Raw genomic sequence first — 20,353 nt, 5'->3', positions numbered from 1 at the left:
ATCTTCCCTCAGCGCAGATGTCACGTAGTTCGCACAAACCTTTGCGTTGTGTGGGTGTTAGATTTTCAAAAGCGCGTTTGTGTGAGTACCGGGAGAGAATTGAGAAAACCGAAGTAGCAAATAAGCGAAACTTAGTGTCTACCACCGAATTTGCTTCCTGTGGCTTGTACAGTAATGTAGGAAAAGGGATAGGAGGAAAAACTCGAACTCTAGAGGTTTCTTGCACTCTGTCTTGCTCTTCCTCTTTAGCTCTCAATCGCAGACGTTCATGAACCAATTGCAGGCTGCCCACTATCTTGCGCGATATCACGGGGCGTATTGATTGAGATGGAGCGAAATCGGAGCCATGCAACTGAGCGGCGGTGCCACAGGGTAGAATAAGCAACAAAGATCCCTTTCTGCCTTCCTTTTATTTCGGACGACATGAGCAATGCAGTGCGAGCAAGCTTACGACAGGCGGGTCTGCAAGACTCAGTCAGAGTAGTGGACATACCACCTGTAAACCTGAAGCAGCAGCTAGTCCGCAATCGCGCATATGACAGACTTTGTGAGACACCGAATTGCATCGTTTGTCCAAACGGGAGGCAGGGTGATTGCGTGGTATCGGGGGTTATCTACCTAATCACCTGTCAGTTATGTGGGGCTGAGGCATTGGCGAAACAGGAAGATCACTATGTATCCGCATCAAGGAGCACCTAGACGGGCTCTTAAAATCAAAAACATAATCCCCTTTAGGTGCTCATCGCAGACAGTGTCATGACAACACCCCTTTCAAGATAGCTGTCACTATCTTAGCACGCGAATCAGACGTTCTAGCGCGAAAAACATTGGTAAGCGTTTTATATCACGGCCAAAAGTCCTATCATGAATCGTAAAGAAGAATGCATCGCTGTGACCAACGAGCTGGCGCCATATCAGGACCTTTGCGGGTTTTGACCTACGGGGTCAGAGGCGGGGCATCGTTATTAGTTAATACTAGCGGCGCAACTCTCACAACTGGTGGTCCGCTAACATCACGATTTCGTGGCTATCAAGGTGAGCGCTGGTCTGCTTTTCTGACGTTGCTTTTAAATAATCTGTTTGCTAAATCATGTCTTGTGGGATGACGAGGCGTTTGAGAGAGTAGATTACACGTGTCTTTGATTTTTCCAGGCTCTGAAGAAGGCGACGACGCCGAAACGTTAGCCAGAATAAAGATCAATAACAATCTTGGTTTAGCTTAAGAAAGTAGTACACAATCAAACTCTACGATGCCAAGATTCAAAGAAGGTCGAACTTGAAACTAAAGATGGAGAGAGTTTGGAAAAACATGGAGGCGAAGCACCAATACTGATGTCTGATGTCAGCTGATGAGACGAATTATGCGACGACACATTGTAAAACTGTGGTATCGCATCTAATAAATTAATTCGTTATTTTAGTTATTTCACCCAAATATCAAAAAATGTCCATTTCAGCTGTCTATGTGGGATTTTCCACAGATTTCCCTCTCTGGAGGGATCACAGCCGTTTAGTTGCGAGGCGACGCTGCGCGTTAACGGGTGGCGGACAGGAGGCTGATCGCTGACCAAAAGCGGCCTTGTGCTTGTCCAGAGACGCGGGTGGATTCAAGGGATGGACTTCCTGTTTCTGCTGAGCCAGGACTGACTCATGACATCCTTGTATCCCGCACGTCGGTCCGGCCAAAAGCCTGCAATCAAGTGACTGGGAGGCGCAAAGGAGGCGGTTTGGAGTCGCCTCCAACAAATAAGCTCCACATGTCCACTCCGGGAGAACGGAAGTTCTCTCAAAAACTCATGGGACTAGAGGCTTGCAACCTTCCCATGGGTTTTAAAATTTTATTCATATCACAGTGATAAAAAAGAGTCTCCTGATTCTTGAGGAAAGCCTGGTACGGTAGCGCCAGGAAGGACGGGGTTGCAGGACTCATATAGGCTACCGAAACGGAAAAGGACTAGGATGACGATCTGTGCTTATAACGCTTGCATCGGAAGCGGCCATCGAAGATCTGATGATGCAAGCCAAGAAGATTAAGTACGACGTCATCGGACTGACCGAGCCGACGCAACGTAACCATCTCAACGCCGTTTATGAAAATGGAGAAGAACTGTTCTTAGGAACATGCGACAGTAGAGGTGTTGGTGGAGTTGGCGTTTTCGTCAAGAGTATGCCAAAGAACATCGACTTTTTCCAACAACTTACGACCCAAATCGGACGTCTGCGGATGAGAAGATGTGGTCCAACACCAGCTTTGACAATCTTCGTCGCCTGCGCTCCAACATCAAGCTACGAAGAAGAAGAAGAAGTCGAAGTTTTCTATATGGACCTGAAGAAGTTCTACCGAGAAGATCATGCCTTCTACAAGGTCATAATTGGTGAATTCAACGCCAAAATTGGCTTCCAGAAGAACGCCCTTCACATCGGGAGCCACGGCCTTCAATGGAATGAACAGGGGGAGAAGTTCTCAGAGTTCATCATGAAGACTAAGACCATCCATAAGAACTCGCAATTCAAGAAGCCCTCCTCTCTACGCTGGACGTGGAAGTTACCCGGTGGAGGTGTCACCGTAATAAAATAGATCACATCATCGTCAATAAAAGGTTCTGCAGACGTCGCTGTTGTGCCAAAGTTCTATACGAGATCGGACCATCGCCTCCTCCGAGGAAGATTTTCCTTCACAAGGATAGAAGAGACAGCCGCCAAGTTCAGAGAGCGAAATTCCAGAACTATCATTAACTGGGATCTCTCCGCTACGCTAGCTGGCTTTTGGGAAGAATCCGCAATGGACAACATGGACGAGAAATATGACCGGCTCGTTGAACACCTTCACGACTGCACGGTGGAAGCTGAGAGTTTGAAAACCACCAAGAGAGGCATGTCTCTTGAAACTCTTGGGCTGATACGCCAGAGTGGAGCAGCACGAGCCGGAAAAGAAACGTCCGACCCAAGGTTTGCAGAACCAAGAACTCAGGAGAGGAAACGACCATTGCAGTCGCAGACGGGGACGAAGGAAACGACCATTGCATCGAGAGGGGGATGGAGAAAATCATCTACGACTTCTACTCTGATCTCTTCGACAGCCATGTCCACCTGCCTCCTCACCATCTGAGGGAAGAGGGACATGTCATTCCAGAGGTTCTCCCGTCCGAGATACGAAGATACGACATGCTATCGTGTCGGTAAGAAGTCGTACGGCACCCGCTCCCGACAGAACAAGACCAGAACACCTCAAGAATTCCGCCAGTACTCATCAACACCCTGGCGGGGCTCATTACACGTTACCTGTCGGAATGCAAGGTTCCTAACCAGTGGAAGACCAGCAGGACCGTGTTGTTGTATAAAAAGGGAGATCCACATGACATCGGCGACTATCGTCCAATCTGCTGACCGTCCGTCATCTACAAGCTCTTTACAATAGTGATCATTAATAGGTTTGAAAAAGTCTTGGATGAGGAACAGCCATGCGAGCAAACAGGGTTTCGAAAAGGATTCAGCACGATTGACCACATTCACACCTGTTTCGAAACTCATCGAGGTATCACGAGAGTACAAGATGCCGCTCTGTCTCACGTTCATCGACTTGAAGAAGGCCTTCGACTCATTGAGACGGAAGCAGTCATGGAAGCCTTGGACAATCAAAGCGTCTCTACTCACTACATAAAGGTACTTCGAGAGTTGTGCAGTAACTTCGCGACCGAAATTTCGCCATTCTACAAGAACATCATTGACGTGAGGAGGGGGGTCCGACAGGGTGATACAATTTCACCCAAAATATTCACAGCCACCCTCGAGAACGCAATGCGAAAGTTGGAATGGGACGACATGGGAGTGAAGGTTGATGGTCGACAGCTACACCATTTGTGCTTTGTTGATGACATCGTACTGATAACACCTAGCATCAGCCAAGCGGAACGAATGCTGACCGAATTTGACGAAACATGTGGATGAATCGGTCTTCAGCTGAATCTACAAAAGACGATGTTCATGCGGAACGGATGGGTCTCGGATGCTCCGTTCACGCTCAACGGAAGGACCGGATTCGAATGCACCAGCTACATTTATCTGGGTCAGCGAATTGAATATGATGAACGACGCGATCCGCAGGTTCGTCAGGAGGAGACAGCTAAGGAAGCGTATAAGAGCATCGAGGATGTAGTGAAGAAGGCCAGCAACACCCAGCTCCGTGATGCACCTCTTCAACGATAACCGTACTTCCTGCTTTGACCTGAGCCGGTTTGCGAAACCTGAGCATTCCGCAAGCAGGATAGAAAACGCGGTGAGCGTCATTTAGCGCACAATTGGAAGAGCGCTCTAGGAGCATCCCGTTTCACGCAAGTGAGGGACGGGATTCGAAGTTCTCTCCTCACGTAGTGATTGAATATTAGAGACGCTACCGCGTTCGCAAGGAAAGTAAAATTAGGGGGCACGTGATGCTCCTTAACGACACGTCGGACCAGAGCCGTAGCGACTGGAACCACTGGGCGGCTCTGGCACGCGAGCGGGACAAATGGAAGAATTGCTAGCGCCTGCTCAACCAGTTCGAAGATCTACGTGATCAAGGTGATGTGGGATTTTGAATAAAGAGCTTTTGATTGATTCCCTGCTCCTAACCAAACCGCTAGAAATCTAAAAAATGAGCAGAAAGGATGACTGCATTGGAATCACAAGCGAACTCGTATCTGAGCAGGTTTTGATCTAAAGGGCCCTTTTAAAAACCCTTGTGACTCGTTGTTGTGGTACGTGATGGTCTGTAGCATTACCAGATTCTGCAGCTAAAGATCGAGGAGGATGGGTTCGGATATATTCGGCGAAGATGCGGATAGCCGCGGTAGGCCGTTTCACCTGTCCGCCGACTAAGTCAAGTAAGTAAGGCAGTAGGTTGTAAGAGGGTTAAAAATAATAGGGTTTACGAGTAGAATTCATCTGTATGAAGCTTTTGGAGGAATCTCCGTTTTTGAGATTTGAAGGCGACAATGCCGGTCATTTACCGACGGTTTTTGAGCATTCATGTATAGTATTGGAATTAGAATTGTAAAGTCCTTAATCCTGGTATGAAAAAATGAAACTCGTCCAGGGGCTCTTATTTATTTAATTTACACATAATTAAAATGCAAAGAAAATGCAGAGAAAAATCACTGCAAAATGCAGACAATGGAACTTGTCTAAGACGATATTGTCGATTGGAAAGACATGAAATCAATCACGAGAACAATTCGATATAACTAAAGAAATAAAATAAAAACATCGTAATTAGATGATCAAACAATCAGTAATGTCATAAGTGGCACAAGAACGAAACTGATAGAACTCTCGAAACAAATGAATTAAAACTCCATTCCAGTCATTAAATTCACTACCCTAGTACTCAGCGCTACAGTAATTCTATATTATTTTCGTTCCCGTACCGTAACGCCCGTAAACAATTGCTCCAAAAATGCACTGTATTCCGGTTATGATAAACACATAGGACCAATTGTTATCCGTCGCGTCTAGGATGTGACCAGCCACATACACCCCGATGAAGCCTGTGATCGCACCACATGCGTTGAAAATCCCTGCAATTTTTTATATAGGTCAGTTCGGCAAGTTTTCATATTGGTCATTTTTGCAACTACAGACAACACAAGAAAAACGCTAGGAAGCGCGTCCTGTAAAAAAAAAACATAAGGGGAGATCAATTGAGTCTTATTTTTCGATGCTTTTCTGCAGAAAATTTGTTGAAAGTATCAGACTATTGGTGGCGAGATCTGTATTCCAGGATGGTACCACAACTATAGAACCAAGGACTGAGTCCCACAACAAAGCTCAGTCAATTTTAACATGTTTCTGTAGTAGTTGCGCGAATTTTTAAAAAAATGAACGAACAATATCGGACGGGAACAAAAAAGATGAAAATTAACCGAGAGAAAAACTAACCAAAAACGGCTCCTGTGTGATGTGGAGCAAAATCGTGCGGATTCACAGAAACTCCACCATGATGAAGTCCACGACATGCCATAGCAAAAGAAAACACCAGGAGAGCAGGAACAAATGATGAGGTACCAGGAACAATGAATAAACAAAACGCGATCCCCAAGAGTGAAATGCCCTGCAAAATGGGCACTTTTTCAGAGTACGCCAACATTTCCGGTATCCAATATTTTTCTTGGGTAGATAAACACGATGGAATAACCACTGGTAACCTCTTTTCCAATCGCGCTGTTGAATATTATGTGGCTACTTTGTGGGTGCAAACTCAAGACGCAAATGCACTTCGCCGTGGGACCTAATCGTTTGTTGCAGAGATGTTTCCAGCGCCAAAACGAACGGAAACGTATTTCCGCCGCGTTTCCACGGGCAAATTTTTATTGGATACTAATGTAGTCAAGCAAAGCACGTTCCTCCGCTGTAGCACGTTTATTCAACTGAAAAAAAAATTGGACACAGGAACTGGTGATCGTTAGATCGCAACAATCGCATGCGCGCGCGTTCAGAGAGCGGTTCCGCGCAATCGATTGGCGGACGGGGTCCACATAATGATTGTGGTGCGACAGTAAAATGAGGGTGTTCAAGAACTTTACATTTTTTTTCTTAAACTACAAAAATTAACTCAGTAAACTGCATACTTCCATAATTTTCCTCGTTAATGTCATCGATCGACCAGAATTCAGCAATCGTGTTGCCAAAAAAGGTGAAACCATTGACGTGAAAACAATCGTTAAATTAGGAACAACATTATAAACAATGCCCTAAAAATATTATTTTTGTATTCATATTATTTTTATATCGTAACAATAAGACTCTTACTTGTGCTTCTGGAAATGTTTCATGGAAATAACTTGGTAACCAATTAAACATTGTGAAATAAGCATTTCCACCCGTATATTGTGCAACTGCGGCTGCCCTGAAATTTTCGTAATTACGGATTTCGTGTCGTGAGTCCATCTTTTGAATTTAACGAATCCGGTAAATTTAATATAGGAAGTCAAGTACGATTGATTTTTTTTTTTATTTTGCGAGTTTGAGTTATTTTGACTTTGTCTTACCAAACAGTGCAGCGACAAAATCAATAAGCATGTTCTGCACAGCATTAAATCCTAACCTATGAGTACTACTCAATCAATGCCATTTATTGAACATTGGAGTAGCTGTGGTGCAAGCGGTTGTAAGAATCATCTTAGATATGGACTTGAAAACAAATTTTTACTTGGTTTTTAGCGGATGCTTCTCCTGTTTTCGTTCTTCAACCCTTACTTTTCTTGGTTAAATTTACAAGCTGTTGCAGCTAATCTTCAATACTTCGGAACTTTTAACGTTAGAATGGAAAATATCACTTTTATGGCGTCTTTTCCAATCAAAATTTTTGTTCCTTTGATTGTCGCATTACGACCACGTCACGCCTTTTTGCCGCGCGATCCTGCGAACGTTCTATCGATCGATCAGCACAGCCACATGGTCACGTGCGAGTGCGATTGGTGGAACAAAAATGTTGGTAGGACCTCTAAAGTCTATTAATCCAAAACTTTGAAGCAAAAATAGTAGTTTGTGACATAGAAAAAAGGAGATTATCTCTGGTAGCTGTTTGCGTTTCTCAAAACCGCATCGCATTCCTCTTTTCCAAATAATAGGATTCTGACTTAGCCGAAAATAAGCTGATGGATGTTTTATTCCTATTTCATTCTCTTCTTTACTTTCACGAGTGCGTAACTGATGGAATATGCTCCCAGACGGGAGGTCAATCCTCATTTAAAATGAGGAATGTTTTAGTAAGGTGTAGGGTAAAGCTACTAAACTGTGGTGTGAATTGAACCTTCACCGAGGCACATAGCGCCGGATAACGCTTTTCACATAACTATTCACTTTGCTTACCAAAATCCTGGATGTCGAAACAGTGTTCTCCAAGGGACAGCTGATGATACTATACTAATCCCAGAGATTGAGATATGTCCATTTTGATCCGTTCGATCCTGAACGGATAACATATGTAAACTCCCTGAAAGATTTACTTTTCAACAATAAAATATAAAACAAACTTTCTTATCCAAATCATTCTCTGATATTGATGGGCTTAATTGTCGATAAGCGTATCGTGATAGGGCTAAATGAAGACACCAATACCATAGTAACGACAAAACACCTGCAATAAATGGTGTTTTTCTCTCTAAAATCCATAAAAATGCATCGCCATTGTCGGCATTTGAAGCGCTCAGCCAAGTGACCGCAACGCAGCGTCCGCCGCAATCGAACGCGCTTAGCGTCACCGTGGCGAAGAACTTCAAAGTCGACTACAGTACGTTGAACATAACCGCTCACCTACAAACTGAAATAAAGCTCTCCAACCATAATTTTCCACTAGCAAAGAACCAATGGAGCCAGCTAAAACGGTTCTGAAAATATCAAATATCAAGCACTTGTTTTGAGTAGTCATTCTTCTTCCTACCTTTCGACATGTGCACTAAATTATTTACTTTTTCTATTATTTATTTATTTGTTATTATTTAGGCACAATTATTTATCTTTATTATTTATATTGTGGGATTAATCATTCTAGAGATTTTGCAAAGATATTTGTCTATATGAATTTTTTTCCGATGTACCCAGTAAACCTTACGAAATATCAAAAATCTTTTTTAAAGGGATTCTTCCATTACATGCGGAATGTACGCGAACTTTTTATTCGTCGAATATAACCATTAGGGGGCAGGGGGTAAGACCGAAGCTTAGTGGGAAGCGGCGAGCCGCGCCGCAACCGCAAACGGGGCGTTCGTAGTGCAACGGCCACCGGAGAATAAATTTAGCTTTGACTTTCCTTCAGACTTCCTTTAGTTTTTCTGTAAATATGGTGGTGCGATATATTGGGAGAGTTTTATATCTCTTTGAAATTATCTTTGCATTTTTTTTGCACGAAAAAAACCTTCCTATTCGCTCGCAGTGTTCAGGTTAATTAATTGATTAGTGCTTATAATATAAAATAATCACTAATTCTGCTGTGATTCACGTCAAATCTATGGCATTTTGTCACTGATCAGTCAACATTAATAACCTATTTTCCGTCTAAATTTTTCCCCTCATATTTATTTATTTCGGATTTCGAATGCTAGGTAACTGCTTTCGTTTACTCCCTCCTCTCCATCAGACTCATCTCCTTTTCTATCATGTGGTTTCAAGCACATGACCGTATAGCACCAATCTTATTTTGGTGCTACTTCAAGTTTATACTCCCCCAAGTCGCTAACATTCGTCTCTTCTCACATCTTCATCGCGTTCAACCAACTTTGCTGAAGCAGAAGTGGTATTTTTTTTTTGAAGAAGTAATCGCTTGGACTCGGGTCGCTACTTATTGTCGCTTCTATTCGCTAAGATGCGATTTTCTCCCCGATCTGTAGCATGTAGCATGCTGCTGGCGACAACGTGAGCTACACATGTTTGCATTAGAAAGGTCATCCAAGACTTGTCCACAGGGCATCCGAACAACTACAAACAAAGAAAATAACATTGGTTGAATGAGAAGCACGATGGAAATGAGTTTGAAATAAAGTGTACGACATTACTTCGCGTGGAAGTAATATCTGCTGGAAAGGCATTAGAATCATTCTGAATTTCCGTCAGGAATCCATCCATGAACATCAAAAATGAGTGCTGATCTATTGGTGAAGACTTATGACGTTCGTAGCGGTCTATAAGATCGCCCCACATAAAGTTCCTTAACACACCAACACTTAAAGGCAGCATACCACGAATCTGAGGTGGTGAGGAATCTGCGCGAAAAACAAGAGCTAGGATTGTAGACTGCAGGATTAGGAGCGGTTCCGCTCATCTATCCCTGATCGTCATAAGAAACGGCGTGGAAGACGACATTTTTCTAAGGACGATTTCAGTTGCAACGCGCCACCTTTGTCCGCTAGCCGCATTCAAGTGAGATCGGTCGAAGATCACTGATGTCTTCTCACCAGCTTGCTCAAGTAGAACCAATGAATAGGTTGCTAGGAGGACCGGAACGTGTGCATAGAGGAGCGTTCTAACGTACTTCGAAATAACCAAAGTGGTTCCCATGCCGTTTCTTACGACGATCAGGGGAGGGGGGAATGAGCGGAACCACCTCTGATCCCACAATCTACAACCCCAGTTTTGCCTCAGATCCCCTCACTACTTCAGACTGGTGGTATGCTGCCCTTAAGGATACTGTACAGTGCGTAGATTTCATTCGCCTTTGATGACAATCCGTCAGAACGCGGTGGTTCACTAGCTCCTCTAGTCGGTGAGACTGGACAGTTGGTTTTCGTTCTGGAGTTCTTGCGTACCATACTTTGAACCACCCCGAGGCTTGGCAAAGAGAGAGGAGGAGTTTGATGGGATATGCATAGCATCAAAGGACCTCGAATCATTTTTAGGGCTTTGAAGAAGAGACGAAAGTATCGGAACGTCAAGCTACTAATGAAGTTTCATCCTCGTTGGTGAAACAAGAAAACATAAATTGTTTGGTTGACCTTCAATGTTGCGAGTGCTGATTCCCATTACACAAAACGAAAGAAAGGAAATAAAAATCCAACCCGCAATGAGATCCAGCAAGAATGATACCAAAAACTCGTCCCTTATCGGCTGCTGTCAGATGCCTGGAAACCATTGACGCCATTGAGGGGATATGAAACGCTGTGAATGATAAGAATTTAACAACAAAACTATTAATTCTTCAGTGCGTACAGATTACCTTGTCCAATTCCAGTGAGGATTCTCGTCAATAACAACACGATAAGTGGTAAACCGCTCCAATAAGCGAAATCAAAAAGTTGTGGAGTGAAAAAAGTCAGAATGATCCATACAATACTTGAGGTTGGCAGTATATTCTCGCCGCCGAAAGTGTCCGCAAAGCCGCCGGCAATCAATTGGGTCAACGCATAACCCCAAAAGAAGCACGACAATACAGTACCCTAGCAATTTTTCACGGTTATCGACTGGATACTGTAGTTGCACAACGCTAGCATGGGCACACGTACCGAGTCAGTTTTGTTCCACTCGTATTCTTTGGCGATGGCCGCCGCACATATTGGAAGTGCTACTCTAGAAGCGTACAGGACACTGGTACCGGAAAATAACGTCACCGTCCATATTCGCGACTCCGTCCTATAAGAGATAATTAGGTTTTGAAGTCAATCAATTTCCATATTTATCGCTATGCAGGACATGCTTTGCCGCAAGAAGTATGGTTGTGCTGCAGATTTTGTTTTAAAAAAATAGTTTCACCGAGCCACTGGTTGCCCTACTGATTCTATCTCCAATCTCTCCTCCTATTAGTTCTTGGCTCCATTGAAATATATTGAAAATCAACCAGGAATCGAAACTTTAAAATCGGCGTGGCCTCATAAAATGTAGGTGGATGTTGTGGATAAGCCACGCCCACAATGTGTTTCCATGTTCTAATCATCGTAGGGCACACTTACTTGGACCATAACCGCTTCGTGAGAAGAGGATCATCGTTTTCGCCCGGTCGCCTTAGCATGCCGCGCACCAGCTGCGCTGACGGGGCGAATTTTCACCTGAAAATAAAAAGTTGGGGTTGTTTTCTTGTTAAATGAATGGCCGAAGAAACGAATCATTAAAAAAAATAAAAAGCGAAGAAAATTTTGCGACTAGTTGTAATTTGATTTTTCTGATGGCGCAATATTACGTGCAAAACGCGGCATTTTCCAGTGCTGCCTGCAGAGTTTCCAAAAGCGGCGGCGCTGCGCCATCGCGTCGTTACCAATAGGTGAGTATCGATCCGTCGTGCCAGCGTTCGGTCAATCATGACCATTTGGTGGGCGCGCCATCGATTCCTCACACTCTGCGGTACTCCAGTCGTTCGTGAGCGAGCGTGCGTAACTGTGTAGCGCTGCGCAGACGTCTACGGTAGATTCGTGGTGTTTAGACACGAAGAAATAAGATCAGCATAGGGAACGCAAATTTTTGCCGGAGCATAACTGAATTGTTGATTATTTAATCGTTGCGAAGTTTTTTTTTAAAACATAATTACGATTGCGCTCTTTTTTAAACATTCTCGACACTTTATTTCTGTTTTCACCCATATTTTTTTGGATCGACCATTAGTCGTAGGATGAGGTGGTTGTAGAAATAAAAAATGGCGGAATGGTTGCAGGATAAAATAATTCCTGCGGTAGTTACTTCAGCGAAATGAGAGTGAGGAAATACCAGATAGGATCTATAGAGAACTAGAACTCCTTCCCAGAACACCTTTATCAACGCAAAACTGCAGTTATTCCGAAACAATTCTTTCCTTTAGTTAGATGGAACTATCGGTACTTCCGCAGGATTAATACATAGGTTTATCTACGTCAAAATCCATCTCATCGCTAATTCTATTATTTCGAATTATGCTTTATTATTGTTTTTTTATTATTATTGCTTAGCCTGTAGATCTGTAATTGAGCTCGATTTAATTAATCCAGAAATACAGTATGACCACATTAAAAAGGGCAGAACACAATAATAATGTAGGACTTTTGCTTCGAAAATTTCCCTTCGTAAATTACCGAAATATTGCGGCGTTATAGAGAAAAAGAGAGAATTTATGGAAATGGTAGAAAAAAAACCAGTGTTATCACACATACACGTATCAACACACACAAACACCGAAGCTAGTCTCAAGAAAAAAAAGCCAGCAGGATACTGGGAAAAACAAGGTGGAACAAAGAAAGAAAATAAGACAATAGAAATAAATACGTAGATGATTGAAGTCGATTCGTCGTATGCAGCGATAAGCGCGTACGATAAGCGAACAGCACCATCTAACCAGCAGCAGCAAATGAACAATAATAAAGATCGGCGAAGTCATTGAGCATCGACCGTTAGGAAACTTGCAAATGAATGAAATGTCATATACGGACACGTTCAATCATGAAATTTTCATGAGATGAACGCTAAGAGATAAACATCCAACGCATCTAATTACGATAACTATCGTGTCCCAAAAGTCATGCATGGAGGATCGGTCAAATGTCCAGTTTAATTGACTTTAGACGGTTTTTTTTCCTCACTTTCTTATCCACCTACTCATATATTGAGATGACCTATCTCTACGAATCGTCCGGTCCCCGGAACCAGGTTTTTCCTGAATTCCAGAATTCCCTAAAATGTAACCATAGATGAATTGTATCCGGAAAAGTTTGGTGAGACACAGTTTATCCGCTGTTAGCTACGAATAACTGTTACTAAGGAGATTTATGAAAAGACTACTTAAAATACTGTACTTAATTCGTACAGATCTGATAATTGACATTGTTAGATAAATTCATTTTTGGTGGTGTTCTCAGAAGAAAAATTAAACAAATAAGTTGGAAAACAAATAAAATACTTTTTTTTTTGCAAATGCAGCTGCAAAAACACGTTAAAAGATCATCTCTTTGACGTTTGATGTTGAAAATTTTGCATTGTTCGAAAGGAACATCGAGAACCTACAGGATCCCGCGTGTTTAGCAAAATTATTTACTCATAGCTCCAAAAAATAAGACAGAAAAATAAAAGTGGTCCTTAAAAATGGAGAAGCAGAGAAAAGGCAAGCTATCCTTCCAGAAACACGTGAATTTCTGTTCATTCGTTCTAATTTTTTTTTAATCCCAGCGGAATCACAGGAAAAGTTACTATTGTTAAAAGAGCTACTCAAAAGTTACTGTTTCGAGATTTAGAATGCAAATTTCTCTCTCTAAATTTATACTAGAGTTCTGGAGAACTCTGAGTAAGTTTCTCTAATAATTTTCTCAGAAATCTTCCTAAGTCCTGTTTGGAAAATGAAATAGCCTTTGTTTAGTACGCGTTGGTGGATGTCATAGACTGAGGTTTAAAAAAGAAAAAAACTGAACGAATTTCCCAGCATTCATGGAAATGAATGACACGTCGCCCATCGTTGAATGAGACTAATTTAGAAAATTCGTACTAATTGCAACAGAATTTTTTGGTTTTTCGGATTTCTCCATTTTCTTTTTGGTGTACACAAGCAATTTTTAATAATTAATAATGAATTAGTCAAGAAAATATGTGAATAAATAATCAGACACTGTATCATCAAGGGAGTCTACGTCCTTCAATGGTTCTTTGAAAAAAAAGAAAAAAGAAAAGAAATCGGACAATTATTTTGAAAAACGAGTCCCATGACCACACCATACTCTGGATGGGGTCAGTATCAGTTAAAATGATAACCTACGATTCAACAAATGGATTTCTCTATGGGAAGCACCTTATTTAGAGAAATGGCATGAAAAATTTATTAACAGTGCTGTATTGACTAAATTCAACATAGGATGTGGTCTTTGATGATCAAATTCGCTTCTAAACCAGTTCCATTAAAGTTAATTGTAAAAGTTAGTTCTCTAATAGGGAGGAAAAAATTTTTGGAGCACGTTGTGCAAACAAAATTATCTCAGACTAATCTATTAAATTTCTAGGACAAAGTTATCTTGTACAAATGTCGCAAAAATTATGGAAAGAACATCGCACAGATCTTTTCTCCACGTTTCACTTGAATTTTACAATTGTGAAGATTTCCTGGGATTTTTTCTCTTGAACCTCAACAAAAAATGGTGCGTGTAAAGAGAGTCCCGGCGGAATTTCGAGCATGCCCCTGTCATACCTCGTCAGAGCAATTAGCGATGGTGCATGTCCTAAGGAGATTCACTTTCGTTGGCACCTAAATAGCTGACTCTGCTTACCTACCACTAATCATACGCTGGATCAACGGTTAGGATATAATTCACTATCTGTTAAATTGTTCTGGAGAATCAGACACATTCACTGCAATTTTGTGACGTGAGGTGATCTCAATTTAGTAATCGTACCAGAAGCAAGAGAAATCCTCACGTGAAATATGAGATAAGGATATATCTAATAGCTTCAAATTACGTGAATAAAACTTTTCGTTAAAACGGAAAATTCCAGCTCTCAAAAGTAACGGTAATGAGAATTATGGTTATTCTGTAACTCCCAAGCTTTTTTGTAGCCTAATTTATTTCTGGACAGAGGAATCTTCTGTATCTCTGACTTCTTGAAACATACAGGAAGAAAAAGAGTTCAAATTTGGCAAGATTTCTGAACTTTCTGAAGGTGATATAAATAAAAACTCACTTAGAATTATTAGAATAAATTAGAATTATTAATTATAATTAGAATTCTTAATTAGAACACCATACAAAATCCCATGTACTTCTACTAGCACTATTATTCTTTGACTTATTCGCTAATTTCGACAGCTCAAACCACTTTCCTTTGCATATTTCCTTGTGTCTGCGCAGTTTTTTGCGTCTCTGTGGCTAGAAGAACATCTAAGACGGTTGCGTGCGTCTTCATGAACGACTGGAGCGTGACCTCTTCGAGGTATACTCGCGTATCCACCGGCATATCCACTGGGCACGTTATGTCTCGGAGGCATTCGCAGAGAATCGCCGGGACTCTCTTTACCGTTTGGTAGACAAAAAAAAAAAGAAAAAAATACAGAACTTCATATCGTACAAAACATTAACAATAAAGTAGCGGTGCTACCTTTCTTTAAAAAAGGCGATCAGCATTCAAACTACGTATGGAGAATCCAGTTTTTTTTTCATCGCCTTCCTTTGTTGGAAAAGTAAATTTTGTAAAAAAGACGCCATTGTGATCAGCATTTCGTCGTCTTTCATAACGATTAAATTAGAAAATTACTTCAAAAATTGGCTGCGATTTCGTCGCAATCGTGAAAATTCCAGGTCCAGGAGAGACTTTACAGCAACATCTTAAAGTGGATCGTCTAGGTAGAGACGAAACGATCCATCTTTTCGCCTCTATCTTTTTCTTTCTGATGTTTTTTTTCTCGTAAGGACAACGTAATTATGCCTCGCTTTAATTGCTTGACTTTGACATTGTTATAGACACGAGACTGAAACGAGAGCTGAAGAATAAAACCTTGAAAAATACTGTGTACAGATCATTTTTGACAACAAATCCACAACTGATCCATGGTCAGGTCAAAACAGCATGAACCACGTGCAGCAGCTGCGTAAACGGTTACGCTCGGAGCGGTTCCGTGGAGTGTAGCGTGGTTAGGATCGAGTGAGGACAATCCTGAACTGTAGTGATGAATGGTATTAGCAAGGGTCCTCCCCCCCCCCCGAATTTTACGCTACTGTACGGAGCTTCATTTTGTTTTGACCTTACTATTGCTACTCATATTGATCAGAATGGTTCCAAAGATCAAGAAGAACCAAGTTCCAAGGAAATTTCCTGAAAACTATTGCTGTTCTTTCTGTAGGGTGGATCTCAGCTTATCAAAAATTCGATTTCGACTCCTCCTTTCGTTTCCTTTTGTTCTTATTTGTTCTATTTTCTCATTTCCTTGTTTTTCTATATTAATATTTATTTGATTCTGTTTTCACTGTTAAATTTCTATTGGATTAACCTCCCTACCCTATTGAGGACCCTCAAGCGAGGCTAATGTAATGTGGATCGTCTAGGCAGAGGCGAAACGATCCACCCATTCAATTTTAGCCTTTATCCTTTTTCTTAGTGAGGTTTTTATGTGAGCAAAATCATACTCGTCACGCTCGTTCTTCAGTGAATCTTCAATATTGGAAATGTACATAGTTACGCTTACACCGCTAAGAAAACTAACAAAAGAAGCGATTTCGAACTGTGGAGCAATGTGTTTCTCTCTGTTTATTTGTTTATTACTCGCTCATTTAATTTCTTAAAAATTTCCTTTTTTTCCTTCTTAATTTTGCTTAATGCACATTTAATTGATTAATTCAATTGAGATGCTGGGGTACATCTTTTCAATGTAATAGCTTTGCAGTAATTCTTTCTTTTTCTTCTGAATTTTGCGACCTTATTGAGGTCACACATGGCTAATTCTGCTAGTCCTTAAGGTCATTTTCAAGGTCATCTGAATGCTCAGGGAATTTCACGGTTACCTCTAACAGTAGAAAGGTGTAGTAGATATAGGTTAAGTATTTCCTAAAGCAACGTAGGTCAAAGTAAACCTTGCTATACTTCTAACCTGAATAATAACGGTGCGACTGTACGACTGGACTAACTGAAATGTGGAAGATTTCAGATCATCTTGTCAGGAGTAGAAATTTTCCACTCCTGAGAGTTTTCAGAATATTAAGAAATACGCGGTGTGTACCTCAAAACCACCTGTTGTAATGTTGTTTTCTTAGGATCTATGCATAACTATACATTACATTCCAATACTGGAAATTTATCTAAGAACTTATGCGGCGAGTCCAATCTTGGCCACATGAGCTGAATTCCACTCTACTGAAAGAACAGTCAAATTTCTTTGAAAACTATTTTCCCTTGACTTATCGGCTCATTGTGACCTGCTACTGAGAACGTACGTAATATTAGTATTTTTTAAAATAAAAAAAATAATACTATAGTAAATAGCAGAAACGAATGTAATGTAAAATAAAATAAATAACAAATACAAAAGAAGTAAAATAAATTATAATAAATTAAATAATAATTTTAGTAACGCTAATTTTAAGTTAATGCTGCCAAAAATAATCTGTACTTTGAGCATATCCTATTGTATAGATAAGAAGAATTAGAAATTCTCTTACTGTCATACTTCTATTCAAGTGAATTCTACATCGCTAGTAATTAATAAGCTAATTTAGAAAATAACAGATTACAGTACTCGTTGTATTGTTAAACTGTAGTTGAAAGAAAGATTCCATATTGAGCATATAATCATGTATCAGGTAGAGTAAAGTTCATCTTCAAACCATCCTTTACGGCTATATTCGCTTTAGGATGGTTTGAAGATGAACTTTACCCCGCCTGATACATGATTATATGCTCAATATGGAATCTTTTGTTCAACTACAGTTTAACAATACAACGGGTACTGTAATCTGTCATTTTGTAAATTAGCTTATTAATTACTAAAGATATAGAATTCACTTGAATAGAAATCTGTACTTTGACATTAAGAAAACTTTACTTGCAAATTTAACACTGAAGTTCCAACTTTTTACTGCTGAACTTTTTATAGGACTGGTAATTATAACGAGACATAATTACGTTGACCATGAACGTGAACCGTAAACGAGCTCGCCACAATATTCCTCGCGTGTTTGTACCATACCAACGAATACGAAGTTGTTATCAAATTTTAAAGATTTTTTTTTCGAACGAACTGAACGTATCTCCTGAAAGATGGCTGGATGCTGATTATAACGGTGTCTTGTGCTTCTTAATTTATTCTTTCAATGATAGAAATAAGGCGAAAGCGCTGAAAAAGAAAAACGCGAATTCTTCGATAACGAGTCGTTTTTAAAGAGGACAGGGTCGCCGAAAATTCCGCCATTAATTCGTGATCTGTGATTCTTTAGCAAATAGCGATTGCACTTAAACTATCCCAACAACAAAAAAGATAAAGGGTCCAATGCGATGTAAAACAAGAAGAAACTTCTATGAGGATCGAAAGAGAGAATACAGTACGCTTACAAAATACATGACTGGTGGACGGAACAGAATGGAATCTAGCAGGCTCCAAAAAATTAAAAAAAAGAAAATACGTTTTTATTACGTCCTTGTGCTCAATAACGGCGGAAATACAAAAAAGGAAGAAAAGTAAGGAAAAAAGTACGAAAAAATCGTGAGAGAGAGGTCGGAAATACGCTCACCAACAACTTCACATGGACGAGTTTTCCCAATATGAGCTACTGACGAAACCAATCCTCACTTTTGCGATGTGCTCGCTTTCCACTTTTCACACTCAAAAAGTTTTCACATCCAAATCCGAAATGCATAAGGACGAGTTCTCGATAGCATTAACGAGTGATGAGAGCGTTTTTTCTTTCTTCCTACCCCTTAGTTTCGGCCCACGCCGCTCTCAGGAACCCGTCAACTATTTACGCAGATGCGGCCGGATGCGACAAGAAAAAAATACGGTAGAAACGAAAATAAAGTAAATATAAATAAATAATAAAAAAATAAACAAAAATACGGCAATGTTTCTAAAATAGAAGGGAACAAGAGGAGAAGAGGAAAAGAAAGCGATAGAGGAGGTCTCTCGTGCTAAATATTAGCAAAGCATAATATAAATAATATAAATATGATATTAATAATATAATATAGCAATATAAACACAATACAAGTATAAATATGGAATATTCGGTGAATCTTCATCGATAGAATGATACAATCACAAAACTTCTTCAATTTAGACATAATACCAATGGGAAGGAAGACCTGTGGTCGGTCGCTTAGCAATAGCGCTCACATATGTCAACATTATATGTATGTGTGCTTAATCGAATAAATATGTAACGCTGGCATGGTTACGAGGCACTTGTCCCCGGTAATATCATGACGTCGTTAACCATTTATGCAATAGCTGTGTCAATAGGACCGCGGGACTCTACTGATAAGGTCAATCCGATCAATTCGCATCTGAAGGATGGTCAGGTGTGGTGACGCAAAAAACTACCCACAACATGGCACCAATTAATCCAAATAAGATAAATCCAAATCCAATTTTTCTAAATTCAATAATCAGGAAATTCTACGTATAAGTCCCCACATATCATATACAGAATGACCGATTTTAGCTCTAATAAAAGCATCCAATCTTTCCCGGAAATTTTTGAGGATGCGCGCGATCATTTCCCACGCCCCATGCCTCTCCAAGGTTCATTTTAGCGAATCCAATGACTTTTGCTTAGAAGAGCAGGCTTTTTGCTCTGGAATCAATTTAAAAAGAATTGAATAGAATTTATGAGAACTGATTCAAATACTATAGAAATTCTTTGAGAAAAATGCAACCAGGCAGCAAAATCAAAAAAAAAAGATGAGATTGGGCGAGTTTGACGGCGAAACACCTTTGTCCAGAAATCCGGAAGATTGGTCTCACACCACTCCAATGTCTTTCTTGCGTCGTGGGCTGGCGCCCAATTTTGCAGCAAGGACCAGTCAGTGTCGCTACCGGTTTCGGTGCCTCAAGAAATCACCGCATCTCTGAATTTTCCGTTGCCCTCCGTCACTCTTTCGGTGGACCACCCTCACCAGGAGCCGAAGGAGCTACATATGCAGGAACGCGTTTTACATACAACTATACATCTTGTGCAAAAGATCACAGCTAATCAACAGATCACAGCCAATAGTGAACAACTTTCTGATCTTTCCCTTAGAAAACCTACACATCACTTGGAGAGATCTTAAAAAAAAACTTGATTTGAGTTGAATGAAAAAAGTTAAGATCCAATTAATCCCAATGGAAGTGGCTAAATCGTGCAAACTTTGTGCTGAATCAATCAAAAAAGGGAAATACCACAAAATCAAATAGAAAGGAGAACTTTCAGAAAAAAAAGGATGGAATAATTACTCAATTAGTAGTGACTCAAATAGTAAA

At 40.6% G+C, this 20,353-nt stretch overlaps 3 protein-coding genes across 4 annotated transcripts; 2 read left to right on the top strand and 1 right to left on the bottom strand.

The window, feature by feature from the left end:
• Window positions 1-2,011: 2,011 nt before the first annotated feature.
• RB195_012025 (uncharacterized protein) lies at window positions 2,012-3,948 on the top strand (the record flags this gene model as incomplete). 2 transcript variants are annotated; one of them, XM_064193693.1, is made up of 3 exons in its annotated part: window positions 2,012-2,552; window positions 2,610-2,949; window positions 3,432-3,948. In XM_064193693.1, 3 exons carry the CDS (start codon window positions 2,012-2,014, stop codon window positions 3,946-3,948), a joined length of 1,398 nt encoding a protein of 465 aa, XP_064051275.1. The 2 variants fall into 2 exon arrangements, with proteins under 2 accessions (XP_064051275.1, XP_064051276.1); XM_064193692.1 differs by having other exon boundaries at window positions 2,012-2,558.
• Window positions 3,949-3,978: 30 nt separating this feature from the next.
• On the top strand, window positions 3,979-4,206 carry RB195_012024 (uncharacterized protein; the record flags this gene model as incomplete). Its single annotated transcript, XM_064193691.1, has 1 exon — window positions 3,979-4,206. One exon carries the CDS (start codon window positions 3,979-3,981, stop codon window positions 4,204-4,206), a length of 228 nt encoding a protein of 75 aa, XP_064051274.1.
• A 1,176-nt stretch (window positions 4,207-5,382) lies between these two features.
• RB195_012023 (uncharacterized protein) lies at window positions 5,383-11,476 on the bottom strand (the record flags this gene model as incomplete). Its single annotated transcript, XM_064193690.1, has 11 exons — window positions 5,383-5,555; window positions 5,917-6,088; window positions 6,606-6,728; window positions 6,787-6,883; window positions 7,849-7,946; window positions 8,013-8,116; window positions 8,293-8,366; window positions 10,530-10,629; window positions 10,688-10,907; window positions 10,974-11,100; window positions 11,418-11,476. 11 exons carry the CDS (start codon window positions 11,474-11,476, stop codon window positions 5,383-5,385), a joined length of 1,347 nt encoding a protein of 448 aa, XP_064051273.1.
• Window positions 11,477-20,353: the final 8,877 nt, after the last annotated feature.

This window comes from Necator americanus, chromosome III (assembly GCF_031761385.1).
Source record: "Necator americanus strain Aroian chromosome III, whole genome shotgun sequence".
NCBI lineage: Eukaryota > Metazoa > Nematoda > Chromadorea > Rhabditida > Ancylostomatidae > Necator > Necator americanus.
Note: the sequence above shows the minus strand (reverse complement) of the source record. Positions and strands in the feature narration are given on the sequence as shown.